This window comes from Coloeus monedula (genome assembly GCF_965178545.1).
Source record: "Coloeus monedula genome assembly, chromosome: 2".
NCBI classification, from domain to species: domain Eukaryota; kingdom Metazoa; phylum Chordata; class Aves; order Passeriformes; family Corvidae; genus Coloeus; species Coloeus monedula.
In genome coordinates, this window is record NC_138782.1 from 36,316,446 (window position 1) to 36,329,668 (window position 13,223).

Consider the following 13,223-nt stretch of genomic DNA (forward strand, 5'->3'; position numbering starts at 1 on the left):
TTAGCTTTTAACAGCTCGGCTCAGCCCGCGGCAGGGCCCGTCTCGCAGGTCTTATGGCGCCCGGGAGCGCGGCGCTGCCGCGCATTCCCGCCGGGAGCCGTGCGGATCCGGGGGCGCCCTCAGCCGCTGCCCTCAGCCCCGCCCGGCCCGGGCGCGCGCCCGCAGTGGGGCGCGGCGCGAGGCGGGGGCGGGGCGGGAGCCGGCGGCGCCCCGCCCCCCCGGCCGCGTGCCCGCGCGCGCGCCCCCCGCGCCGTGACCCATTTCGCCGAACAAAGGACTCGCGCTGGAATCTCGCTCAGCGCCGGGACCTAAAATGGCGCCGGCGCGCCCGGCCCCGCCCCTTCCGCGGGCGCCACAGAGACGGGGCGGGCGGAGCAGCGTCCCCTCGGCGCCGCTCTGTGCGCGGGCGCAGCCCCGGCTCGCTGGTGCGGGCGGGAAGGCGCTGCCGCGGCATGGCGGGCGAGGGCGACTCTGAGCCGGGGAAGGTAATGGAGGGCGGGGGGGCGGCGAGGGGCGAGGAGGAGAATGAGGATGATAATGAGGAGGAGGATGATGAGGAGGAGGAGCTGCGCGGCACCCGGCTGCCCGCGGCAGCCCCGCGCTGGGCACACGGGAGGTCATTGCAGAGCAGCAGTGGCCGTCCCTCCCCGCCCCGCTGTTTCACTCCCCGAGGAAATAATTAGGGAACAATGCACGGAAGCCCGCGGCAGAACTGAGGCTCTGCAGGGCCAGGTGGGTGGGGCGGGGGCTGTGTTTGTGTTCCCCCGGGCCCCTCCGTGGGACTTTCTCTTGGTGGGCGAAACACCGTGGTGAGACTGGGAGGGTTCGTGAGGCCGGTGGTCAGCAGGGGTCAGAGACATAACAAATGATGCCCAGTGTGGCAACAGGTGAGATGCTATTTTAAAAAGATGCATCACGCTGCATGGATGTAGCAGCGATACCTTCTTAGCCAACAACAGCAACGTATCAAGTGACTTCTTCCACGTGAGAGCACTCGAAATTACTAATTAGGAGATACGACCAACATAGACCACATCCTTTCTGTCTGGTACACAGGGACAGCTGATGGCTGACCCTAGGAAATACGGATAAAAGTAACGATGGGGATTTCCATGCTTGCCATCCCCATTACCAGTGACACAATGGCTCCTCTCACGGTTGTCAGCCCCACACAAGCAGTTGAGTACTGTAGTACTCTGTCTTCAAAATCTACTTTGGCCAAGTGGAATACCTTCACAACAACATAAAACAATCACCTTTGATGAATTTAGATGCAGTTGTACACATGGTTCTTCATGCTCTAATGATTTAAGCACAATAGAACGAAGCGTGTTCTCACACCGTCCCTGAGCAAAGGATTGATAGCAGAACAATGTGCAGGTGTTACTGTGGGGCGGCTGCCTTGACCCTGACCCGTGTGCCCAGCCCCTGCCTCGACATAGGGTTAGGTTATAAATTACAGGTTTATAAATGTTTTTGTTCAGTATAAGGTTCTCTACTACATGCTCATTCTCCAGTAACTTTTTTCAAGCACATTTGCTGTTTCAGGTACTAAAATTACATGGCATGACTAACTGCATAGTTGATTGTAACCTTCCTTGTTTGTTGTAACAAAAATCCTGGATTCTTAAGGGTCTTCTCCCTTCCTTTTTTGGGGAATGCAAAGGTAAAAAATGAAGTATTAATATTCAGTAGAAAGGATGGATCAACGGTTTTGTGTTATGTAAATTAATAGTTAACTCTTCCAAAAACATCCCTGATATATCTGTGCCTGTTCACTTTTGGTCAGCTGTATCCCTGGAGGCAGTAAGTCCTCAACTGGTTGTATTTGACTACTAAGATAACAAGTCAGTTTTACAATGGAGTTGGCATCACAAACTTCTACAAAAGTGATTTTTGAAATTTATGGTTTTTTCTTTTTTGTCTTACAGTCATTTAAACTCCTGGGATTTCTTGATGTTAAAAATGTCCCATGTGCACGAGAATCAGTGCTCTATGGCTCCCTGGGGTCTTTAGTTATGGGTCTTGGACATTTTTTAGCAACTAGTAAGTACTTACTCCTTTTGGGTTTTACATATTTATTGACAAGAAAAAAATAACATCTGTTTGCTGGTAGGTGGTATTAATAGTGGGGAGTCATACAAGTTGTTTTCTCTAACTTTTCAGAAGATTTTTGTTTTTGTTTCAGGTAGAGTTAGAAGATCTTGTGATGTTGCAGTTGGTGGCTTTATTTGCACAATGTTAGGATACTGGTATGTAAAATGCTTCTTCCATTTTCACAGGCCTGTGTTGGCTGAATTGTACAACATGATCCCCGTGTTTCAGTTTTCAGAAACAGTGTTTCACGTTGTTTTTGAAACTGCATTTTAAAAATGTGCCTAGCAAAGTGTCCTCTTCCTTCTCCCCAAAATACTTGCCTTTTTTAAAGGAAAGCATTTCAATGTGTTTGAATGTTTATATATTTCTTTAAAATACTTGCTATTGTTTTTTGAATCCTAAGTGAACAATCCCCCCAGTTATTTCCATTTATCTTAATTCTTTTTTCCTTCGCTTACCCCACCCTTGTGTCCTAATTCCAAAGGGAGCATGCTGAATTTTACTAGCATTATCAGTTGTGGTTGCAACTTTTCATCTGACTGAATGACTCTGTTTTGATACTGCCACTCATATAAAGCTGGGAATCATGTTTTCTTTTCAACCCCTCCTCTAGGTCTTACTGCAGGTACAACTTGGCCCAGCAAAGGATCCGGCAAAGAATGCTTAAAGAAGGAATGAGAAACAGAATTCTGTTTGAAGGCAGTTATCTTGACCCAGAAAAGGAACAAACTGGCAGTGAAAGAAGCGATTCATAGGCTGCTCTGGAGGAGTTGTGGTTTAATACATCTTCGGGAAAAGGTGGTCCAAAAATGTGAGTCTACACTGTAAGCCTGTGAGGTGTCTAAAACTGGTAAATCATGGTTTTCCTAGCAAATCAGAGCAGGAAATTCACAGTGAATCTGTTAAGTCTGTACAAGCCTTGCTTTGTTTCATGTATGTATGTGACTGCACACATTTGGGAATGACGTCCTGTCAAATATCTGGGAGCTGATGTGTTCTCTTGCAGGGTCTCAGAGGATTAACAACAGTGATTTGGGACTGCTTTAACTGCCATTATAAACAGAGTGTGGTTTGTTTTAGCAAAGTTGTAATTACATCTCATTTAAATACACGAAAATATTTTCATCAGCTGTTGAGTAAATGTATCCTTCAGTGCTGTTTGTGAAACAGGAATATTTAAACAGTAGAAGGCTTTGCATGTGCAAGATGGGTGATACCAGCAGCCTTTATAAGATTTCAGCTGCAAGATAACCAGATAACTTGCATACACTGTGAAGCTGCAGAATTTCCATCTTTGTTCTGTCTGTTTGAAACTAAGAATAAAATCACACTTCAGAGCAGTCTAAACTATGTAAGTAAATAATTTTTCACCTCATTAAAAATCTTGCTATTTAAGGCACTTCCCTACAATTTGTGGAATAATAATTTACATTCTTTGTAAGTAGCAATGGTCAGTAGTTTGTTCTTTTGTTTTTTCTTTAAAGGGCATGTTCTACTTAACTATTTCACTGTGCGTTTTTCAGTTAAAAGAAATATCACTACATAATTTCAAGGAAACCATCTTATTTGGAAATACAGTGTTGGGTCTAACAGCATGTCGGTAAAAAGATGAGTGATGACATCATAGTCCTTGCTTGCTTCTGTCTGCAGGAGTGACACAATGTTTTTATTTTTTCATATAATGATTTATGATGTATTACGCTGTAAGCACTTTCTGGTCTAAAGGCATTTCACCAGGCTGAATTAGTCCTTTTCCCCCACCTTGTACTTAGTCTGAGAGAGTTTGTGATCTGTTAGTAACTCCCATTGGTGCAGGGAGGTTTGGGAATCCAGATGTAAATAGCAGTATTGCTCTACTTATTTATTTGGAAATATACTTGAGAGCACTAAACAGGCATGCTATTTAGAGAAAATTGAACTTTTACCTTCTATGTATTAGCCTCTTACAAGAAGAAAACAAACCTATATACTCTTAATTCCTTTTCCCCCTCTATTCCTCCTGTTTCTTCTGGAGGAAACAAAGATAAATTTCATTGAGTACATTCATTTCAATATTTTATATAAAAAGTCTTCAGAAGAATTAATGCAGTGAAACACTTCCTGTCCTCACTGCAAAATCCAAACTGAGAAGTTAATTGGTAGCTAATTCAGAAGAGAAAAATGTTTTCCCTGGTCCTGTGTTGGGTGGGGGGCCAAGGGGACGGGAGGGTCCTTCCCCTGGGGGTGGGAGGTGTTGCTTCCTAAAGCCCTCGGAGCAGCAGTGGGAAATGGAGTGAGCCATGAAGCTGGTCTTAACAAGCTCCTGCTTTAATACATGGTTGAGTTCTTTCCTATCTGACCTAAGAAAAGAAAGTGCAGCCTGAGCAGGGGGTCTTTTGGCTGCAAGGTCATAGGTCAGCTGGGAGGTTTAGGCAACAAAAGCACACTGATGAAAATTTACTCTTTGGGAAAGAGCAGTTGTAGAGAGAGGAGAGAATGGTGTTTTGTGCTGATGGGAAAGAAGTTAGCATGTGCATAATGGCATCCTTCAAAACACGGAAATACTGTGACTGGTAAGAAAGTAGAACCAGCTTTATGATACTGTGTAAATCAAGAAAATCTGGGGTAAACTGCAGCATTAAATCCTCTCTGGTGTTAATTGGTGTTGGTTTAAGTTACTGCATTTAAGGATATTAGCCCAATAGCAGGTTAACTACAGTTTTAGCATAACTGTGAAATGCTAGATGTAGCTGCATTGCGTAGATAACCCATCTAATGTTTCTTCTTCGCCATGCAGAGTGTAAAATGAGCATGCCAGATGTTCACAGAAAAACTGAGGAAGAGGCAATGTGCAGGCAGCCTGGCCAGCACATTTGAGCTTCAGTGTTTACTAAAACTTGCGGTGGAATTGAGCTGACTGGAAGTCGAGGCCTTTGCCGAATAGGGCAGGGTGGGGATATAAGACAGGGAGGCTGTGAGCGGGACTCAGTGTGAAAGGGGAGGCCAGCAACAGCAGAGGGAAGAATGCTCATGATCAGATATGCGGGGGAAAAAGTCTGGCATAATTCCTTGAAGTGCTGGCTCCAGCTGCTTCCGTGCCAGCTATGGAGAGTGAATTGAAAGTGACTGATGGGTTACCCCAATTAAAGGGTGAGGAACAGGATAAAACAAAAAATCTCAAAGCTATTAGTTGTCATAAATTAGGACACATTGTCAAGAAAATAAAAATTGCAGTAACTTAAGTAATTCTAACATTTGAAAACAATGACATAACTATGTTATAAAATTACTGAACTGTATCCCTATTTATCTGTCTTAAATCATTGGTGGAAACATGTAGCACACCTCTGTATTTTATTATCAGACTTGAAATCTTACAGTATTGCAGCTAATGACAGACGTGATAGTTTTTGCTTTGCTAGCTTAAATTAAATCTTACCAGACAGTTACTAGGAAGAAAGAGAAATAGTAATTTTGAAGATGTTTGGTTTTCAGCCCCCTCAGAATAAACCATAAAAAGGGAGAGTATGAAACATAACAACTTGAAACTGTAAAGTTGTTAAAACCGTGTTTATTTTACCGACAGTTATGTTACTGTCACTGAAAGGTGACTGACAAACCAATAGTTTTTATCCGTGAAGTTAGTAAAATTCTTCCTTAAAGTAACCTAAACCACCAGCAAAATAAAGAGATGGGTTTATGGCCCCACTGCTCCTCCACACCTTTCTCTTCCTGTTGCCTGCAGTAGCGATACTCTGGGAAAAGGCATTTGCAGCCTCCTCCGGCAGGAGCGCTCACTTGGGACTCCAGCAGCAGCCAGAGGCCACGTGTGCAAGGTGTGCCCTCCCGGTCCTTCAGGAAGGGAAGTTGCTGTGGAGGCACCAGGCTGAAACGTGGAGATCGAAGGTTAATTGCCAACCCCATTCCAGAGCTGTGTGTGTGATCAGGTGGCCTCTGCTCTTGGGTGTCTCTCACTGAAGCAAGTGTCCTGCTTCAGCCATTGACAGATGCAACAGGCTCAAAAGCCAGGAACTTTTCTGAAGGTGACAGCTGCCATCCCAAAGTTGTAATTTACGTCTTTACCCAAGCAGAGATTTTTGAGAGATGTTGGCCCCCGCTGCATTTTGCAGGCTTCCAGAGTCTTTGTGTGTCACCGCCCACCCCAAGTCCTTGAGTGCTGCAAGGGAAAGGTCATCTCCTGTCATTGAGCCTGCCTTTTGGTAGGGTTTTTTTATTTGTGTCTGGAGGAGGTACATTTGTTATTTCTGGTATAAGCAACCCAGGTAACAGTGAAGTACTGTGTGAATTCAGCTGTAATGAGCTCTCAAGCAACAGATTTTCTTCAGCTTAGTAGACTAATTCTGTACTTCTCTTGTTCCTATCCAGACATTTAGCTCAGGAGCTCGGTGGTTACCCATGAAAGTTGTTTGCTTGCTCCATTTAACTCTCAAAACAAATACGTTGTTCTTGCTGTGGAAAACTGATCAAAGTTTTATAGTGTATTCAGGTGCTCAAAAAGATGATCCTTTGATTTTTTTTTTTTTTTCCTCCTAAGTGAAGAACCAAGAACTAATTCAATATCAGAAGTGGAACTGAGTTTTAGTCAATGTGACTCAAGGCCTTGGAACAGGTAACTTTCTTACACTTAAAATGAAAATATTACATTAAGCATGTACAGCTGCTAAATCTTCAAATGGTGGTGAAGGAGCAGACTAATGAAACGTAGAACCTTGGATGAGACAGTTTGAGGAAAACGGACTTTTGTTCATGGCTATCAGCACCCTGATTAAGGGTAGGTCCCCTCTTTTTACACACCCTTTTGGTTTTTTTCTGCTGGAGTTCATAGTTTGCCTGAGAGCCATCCAGCAGGGTCTGCCTGTTCCTGCGGGAATAGGTCACGGCCTCCTTATGTCTGCTTGTTTTCAAGATTAAGAGCAGTTTGTTCTGAGGCTATTTTAATCCTGCCAGCTTCTGTCATCATGACAAGACTGTCAAAACCCTCAACTCTCCTGAACGTGCCAGGAGCCCTCTGGCAGTACCTAAAATGTACCATGGGAGTGGACAATTACCACTGCAGGAATCTTTCTCTTTAGCCTGGCCACAGCTCCAAAAACACCCAGCCTATATTGTGGTGATCTATTTAACAGAAACAAAGATTCCCCCTTCTGCTCTGGAGAGAAGGAAGCACATGCTTTGCATATTTTTTTAACTCTTTGTTTGTTTTGTCAAATGCTGTAACAAAGAGCAGCAGGTGTGCTCTCAGCCGGTGTGAGTTTTCTTCCTAGACAACAGATCCTCACCTCTCCTATTGATGGCAAATGGCTTGTGATAACTCTGGTACTCTCAGTGTGCTTTTATCCATGACACATCTTGGCCTTCAATCCTGCATATACATGCATGGCAGGTCTTTGGAGTTCACTTGCAAGCTTTACAACTCCAGCTGATACTCATGCTTTCTGTCATCCAGGTCAAGAGTTCTTACCACCTTTACCTTTGCCAGGTGGCCACAGTGAGAGATCCTTCTCTGCCATCTCGTCAATGTGACACTGCACAGATGCTGTGGAAACAGGATGAGAGATGCACACAGCCCACCTGCCCGTTGCTCTTGTTATGTTACTTAAGCAGTTAAAGGGAAGCTAATACCCCTCCCTTTCAGGAAACTGTGTTCAGGCTCTGGCTGAGATAGTGGCAATATCTCTGAAGATGAAAAGCCAGTAACAGGTTTATTACTGGGCTGATACATTACCACAAATGGCTGTTGCAGGAGTCCTTCACAGAACAAATACAGAGCAAAAAAAATTTCTAACAGCCTGTTCCTCAAAATACAGGGGAGGATACCCTATTCAGACCCCCTGAAGAAATCTGGAGCTACCAGTGATTGTTACATGCTGTGCTTATAATACTTTCATCCAATATGTAAAGCCCTTGAGGGCTATCCTGAGGCAGCACTGGGAGGCCACGACAGAACTTGTTTGACTCGGTTTTTTAGGTCTGATAGTATCCCAGTGTCATATTCTTCAGTTACTGCCTATTGAGACTCCCAGATGGATAAAAAGAGCTCAGGCTTTTCTTCCTAAAGCTCATAAAGTCCTCTTGAACCAGTACTGTAGAGGGCTTCCTATCCCCACTAACAAGCACAACAGTCATCTCTTTCCTGAAATCCAGTCAGCATTAATTTCTACTCAGAAATGTCTCCATCACCATTCATCCTTCTTCTGAGGACACCATACCTCAGTCTGTACATCTCTGTCACTCACACCTGCATTCTCCAAGGGACTTATCTTGAGAGCACCTGAGTGGGCCACGGAGTGGCCACCTAGCAGATGGCCAGGAAGCCGCTCCCTCGGAGCACTGCCCAGTTCCAGCAGAGCGAGGGATGCCCCCATAGAAGGCTGTGTGGACAGACACGCGTAGCCACGCTTCAGGAACGCTGTGAGATGCCATAAACCACAGCTCTGTATGAAGTCACACAGTCCTGGTATGGCAGCAAACCAGACAAAATTGAGAGGGGTTCAGATACTGATACAACAGTAGCACTGTCTATCTACTGGTGGCCTCCTGTGGGATCCACACTAATTGGAATGCAGCCACCATTGAAGGAGGAGCCCATGCACTCCCTCCCTTCCCCCACCACCCCTTCAGTTGCTTTCAGCAGTGTAATCTTCCCTGGTTTGTTCTGGAACTAGAGAAGGATACTTGTACTTGCTAAATAATGGACCTTTCAAGGCAGTAAGTACCTATAAAAGCAAGATCTTTCCTGAAAACTTTTCTTCATTGTCTGCACGAGGATCTGCTGAAAGAAACAGTTGGAGTTTCTCGTTTCCCTTCTGCGGGTGTTTCCTTAAAGGAAAAAATAAAAAAGGACTGGCTGGCTGCCAGGCTCTGGAGGCACATAAATAACCCGGGGCTGCGCCAATGCAGCCGCTGAAGCAGCAGCAGCCCCCTCCCAAGAATGTCCAGGAGCCACTGGGGAGATGCTGATTTTCAGGAAGTGTCTCCCAGCCTCCACCACCTTCTCCACCACCAAGCAGACTGTGGAGTTTGCCCAGTGCCAAGCAGGGCTGGGCTCAGCGTGCGGCCCTGCGGACTGGAGCACTGGATCACAGTGATTGCTCGCCCCTCCTTTCCTTTGGAGGGAGCAGCTCCTGTCGCAGCCACATATGGGAACCAGCCAGTCATCTCGAGCTTTGGCAGCTGGTGTGATGCTTGGTGGCCCCCGCTCCACACAGGAGATACTTCTCCTTGTAAAAAAGAGGCAGGCAAGTTCATGCAAAAGGTGTTATTGAAGGAATATCCTAGGTCTGGAATCCAAATGCCCAGATTGTGACATTTAAATGTTGTGTTCACTGATCCTTAAGTACTGAAATAGTTCTTACTGTACTATCACAGCTGCTTTCTCCAAGGTCTCTCAGACTAGACAGGGGGAACACACAAGACATTCAATTTACACAAATCTACAACTAATGTTTCTTTTTGAGGTGCTTGTCTCACTATTTAACAATTTAATAGACTAGATGTTTTTATTGTTGTTGTTGTTTTATAGGGTTAGCTGCTTGCCTAAGGGGGTGTCCACTAGAGGCTGGGAAGCAGCTAGCTGAGTAGCAGCCCTGCTGAAGAGGATAGGACTTAAGAGTGGCTGCCAAATTGAATGTAGGCCAGGAGACCAATAAGTCAAACTGCAGCCTGGGCTCCATCAGGAAGTAGTGGCCAACGAATGAAGGGATGCACTTATCCACCAGTACTGACACTGCTGAGCAGTGCATCTAATATTGCTGTCCAGCTTTGGGCTTCTTGCTCAAGGATGTTGAAAAACTGTAGAGACTCCAGTGATGGGCTCCTAAGGTGTCTACAGAACTCAAGGCCTGCCCTCTGGAAAGACAGTGGAAGGAGCTGGATTTAGTCTGTGGGGTGAACTAATAAGAGCCCAATATTATCTGCAGGACAGTCACAAAGATGGAGCCAAACACCTCCTGATAGCCACAGGAGATGTGGCTGGGGCAATGGCCACAAACTCAAGCTTGGGAGCTCCAGGCCAGGCAGCAGGACAGGCCTGTTTTACTCTGAGGGCAGTGCACTGGGTGGCCCAAAGAGGTCGTGTAATTTCCACCCTTGCAGGTTTTCAGGCATCATCTAAACAAAGCCCCCAGCTGACCTGAGCACAAGTGCCAGTCCTGCTGCAAGTGGGAGGATGAACTCCATGTCCAGAAGCAAATCTCTGTGATTCTGCAGCCTACAGAGAAACAGAGAATCTGCAAAACCCAAGGCAGAAAAATCCCAGTACCACGCAGAGGACAACCTGACTCACACGAGCATTCCGTTTTGCCTTCAGGAATTGTTCCCTCCAATGCAGTGCTCCCAGGCTGGGCCGGAGGCCCCACAGCATCCCAGGTGCTCTGGCAGCAGCAGGGAGCACATAGCAGGGAAGACAAAGTGTGCACAGTGTGGAGGTGCCATGCTTTGAGTACACAGCTCTGCTGCTCACAACATGCATGTGGAGCTGCATGGGGACTTGCCTGTGCTAGCTCAACTTTACTGAGTCTTGTTTCTCAGCATGATGTGAGCAAACCCCAAGTGTCACTGCTTTCAGAAAAAGATATTACAGTAAATATCTCCTTCGAGACTTACTCATTTCCTTTCCCCCATCTCTCACTACTTTCTTAACTGCAAAGACAAAAGTCCTTTTATAATACAAGGCTTATCTTACCTACTTTCTCAACAGCCCCATAAAGCTGAGAGTTCAGCAGAGCCCGAATACAGCTCTATCTTGTTAATGAGTAAGTTACATGAGAAAGAGAGAATCAGACCTTTCGTGCATCTCCCACCTTGTAAACAATCATTGGTACTTTAAGTGTGTATTTATGTCCAGGGAGATCTTCAGTACTATTCTGGGCCTTTTTATTTAGCAATTGTCTTGGGCATCCAGCACCATTTCAGAGCTCCTCATGTCTAAGTTAGGCACACAGATCTTTGTTGATTCCTGGAGGGAAACCTCCAGAGCACAGAGTGGCAGAAGACTTGTTGCAGGCTGATGTGACATAAACAAAGGCCACGCTCAGACTAGAGGACACATCCTTGCATTTATATGTCACAGGAGTTAACAGAGGTGTCCTAGTAAGCAGCCATCTGATCCTAGCTGTGGGAGAATTAACACTGGGAGAACAAGTACCCTTTAAATCCTTTTATGCCAACCAGGCAGCAGATCCCCCCATCGTTAGTACAAATTGAATCTGCCCTAGGCTACCAAGTTGTAAATAGTTTTTGAGCATGAAAAGGTTTGAGGGAAAAACTGAGTTGTCTTACCCATAGTTTTGATTTTGGTAACTTCTAGGACCAAAAGTACTCTGCAGATCAAAGATTGTCTGCGAAAGCAGAAGAGGTAACAAAAAGTTGCTCTAAAGTAACACATATCAAGTCACCCACATGAGTAATTGCATTTCTAAGTTTTTTACACTTGCCGTTGTTTTTTGCTATTGATGTTGACAACATGTTAAGCACTAACCATCTTTTTAAGCTACAACTAAGTTTGCATAGCAACCAATTCATTGCTGAATCTTCCAGCCACTCCCAGTACTGGCAGAAAGACAAACTAAGGCAAGAATTGCATCCAGAGTAATTGCTGGCCAAGTCCTGATTTCAGCCAGTTCCCTGCAAAGGCTGGCTCTGGAGAGGCCTTCTGTGCTGGAGGAGATGGCTGGTGCCTTGCAAAGCAGAGAAGTGCACAAAACTAACCACTAATCTGCCGTTGTTTTAAGATAAGGCCTCCTTCCCCCCTCTACCTGCACGGAGTGCTTTGCCTGGGATGAGGATGTGCGTGAGAGAGGCGCTGCTCTAACTTCACCGCAGCCGGTCTGTTACACAGCGAGTTACAAAGCTGGTCTTCTGCGTTTCCCCATAGCAGCTTTTGCTGACATCCTGGAGCTTTCCCCATCCTCCACAGTGCTTTGGGCCAAGTTGTCTCCAGCTGTACTTACTCCTCCCTTGCTAGTTCACAAATACATGTGCGCGCTTCTTTGCTTGGGAGAGCCCAGCCCCCAGCAGTTAAACATCTGCGGAAGTGTCGAAGTATTTCATGTCTCTGTTAACTGAGTTTGATTTCTTGTGGCTTAGTCTGAGGCTGCCCTGTTAGGAAGCACTGGCCTAGCTTTTCAAAAGGTCATGAACAAGGAAACTTCCTAATCTTAAAAGAATACTTCATCACCTATTTCTATTAAAAGCATTGCTTGGAGTGTTGCAAGAAAAAAAAAATCAGTGGCTTACACCATGAGTAAGAATTTTTCTTTTAATACAAGTGGCTTGGACTGCACATGGCATTACCAGAAGACTGATTTAATTCATTCCACTATCAGAAAAAGTGGGCACAACGTCTAAAAATGTCTTCGCTGCTGAGCTGTCCTGCAGCAGGCACTGAAAGGAACTCGTGTACAGGTGCCACTTCCACTGAGCTCCTACACACAGGTGGCAGCACTGCCGAGTACTCCCGGTGCAGCACAGGAAGCAGTGCAGCACGCTGGAAGGGCCAGCTCCTGGCAGCAGAGCCGGGTTCGGCGACAGGGATCCCATAAGCCACCCCAGAACCAAAGCCTTCCCCGATGTCCCACAGCTGAGTGTGTTTACAAAGTCCTTTCCCGCAGGACACAGCCCCTTGCCAAGACCGTGGCGTGTCGGGGAAGCACCTCCCTGTACACAATGTGTATCCTAGCGACTGTTACTAGCAAAGGCAGAAATACAACTGGAGTTTGTTTGGTTGTTAAATGGGCGCTTCCTCCCGGGACACCCAGCACAGCCCCCTCAGGCACGGTGGGGCGGCCACAGCCCGATGCGCTCTTCGATGAGAGATGGCAGCAGCTTCATCAGACAGGGCTGCAAGGAGAGTGCCACCAGCAGCACTGGCACCGCTGCCAACAGCTGCACAGGCATCGTGTGCCATGGTCCGACTGCCACAGAGACAAGCTCAAGGCTGTCCAGGTTTCTCTATTTGGAAAAAAAACCACCTCAGTTAGAAGACCAAGCCCAGTTTGCCGTCCAAAAGGAGAAGCACCCAAATACATGAACCCAAACCCCAGTGTTGTATGCCACTATCCGTGCCACCGCCACCAGCAGAGCAGCACAGCTCTAATCCAGGTACTTTTCTGCATGTAAACAAGCCC

General features: G+C 46.1%; 1 protein-coding gene across 2 annotated transcripts; it reads left to right on the plus strand.

Annotated features, from left to right (window-relative positions):
• The first annotated feature begins 400 nt into the window (after window positions 1-400).
• On the plus strand, window positions 401-3,225 carry COX20 (cytochrome c oxidase assembly factor COX20). Of its 2 annotated transcripts, XR_014227365.1 has the most exons (5): window positions 401-485; window positions 1,932-2,046; window positions 2,189-2,252; window positions 2,711-2,908; window positions 3,104-3,225. XR_014227365.1 is itself a non-coding variant. In XM_082303138.1 (4 exons), the coding sequence occupies exons 1-4, from the start codon at window positions 453-455 to the stop codon at window positions 2,850-2,852; spliced, it is 354 nt and encodes a 117-aa protein (XP_082159264.1). In that variant the 5' UTR covers window positions 401-452; the 3' UTR covers window positions 2,853-3,225. The 2 variants fall into 2 exon arrangements, 1 of the variants encoding a protein (XP_082159264.1); XM_082303138.1 differs by having other exon boundaries at window positions 2,711-3,225.
• Window positions 3,226-13,223: the final 9,998 nt, after the last annotated feature.

Bases quoted from the DNA above. Each gene is read 5' to 3' on its own strand.
- COX20 (XM_082303138.1), top strand. From the start codon at position 453: ATGGCGGGCGAGGGCGACTCTGAGCCGGGGAAG. The intron at 486-1,931 runs GTAATGGAGGGC...TTTGTCTTACAG, and splicing joins GCGACTCTGAGCCGGGGAAG to TCATTTAAACTCCTGGGATT. The intron at 2,253-2,710 runs GTATGTAAAATG...CCCCTCCTCTAG, and splicing joins TGCACAATGTTAGGATACTG to GTCTTACTGCAGGTACAACT.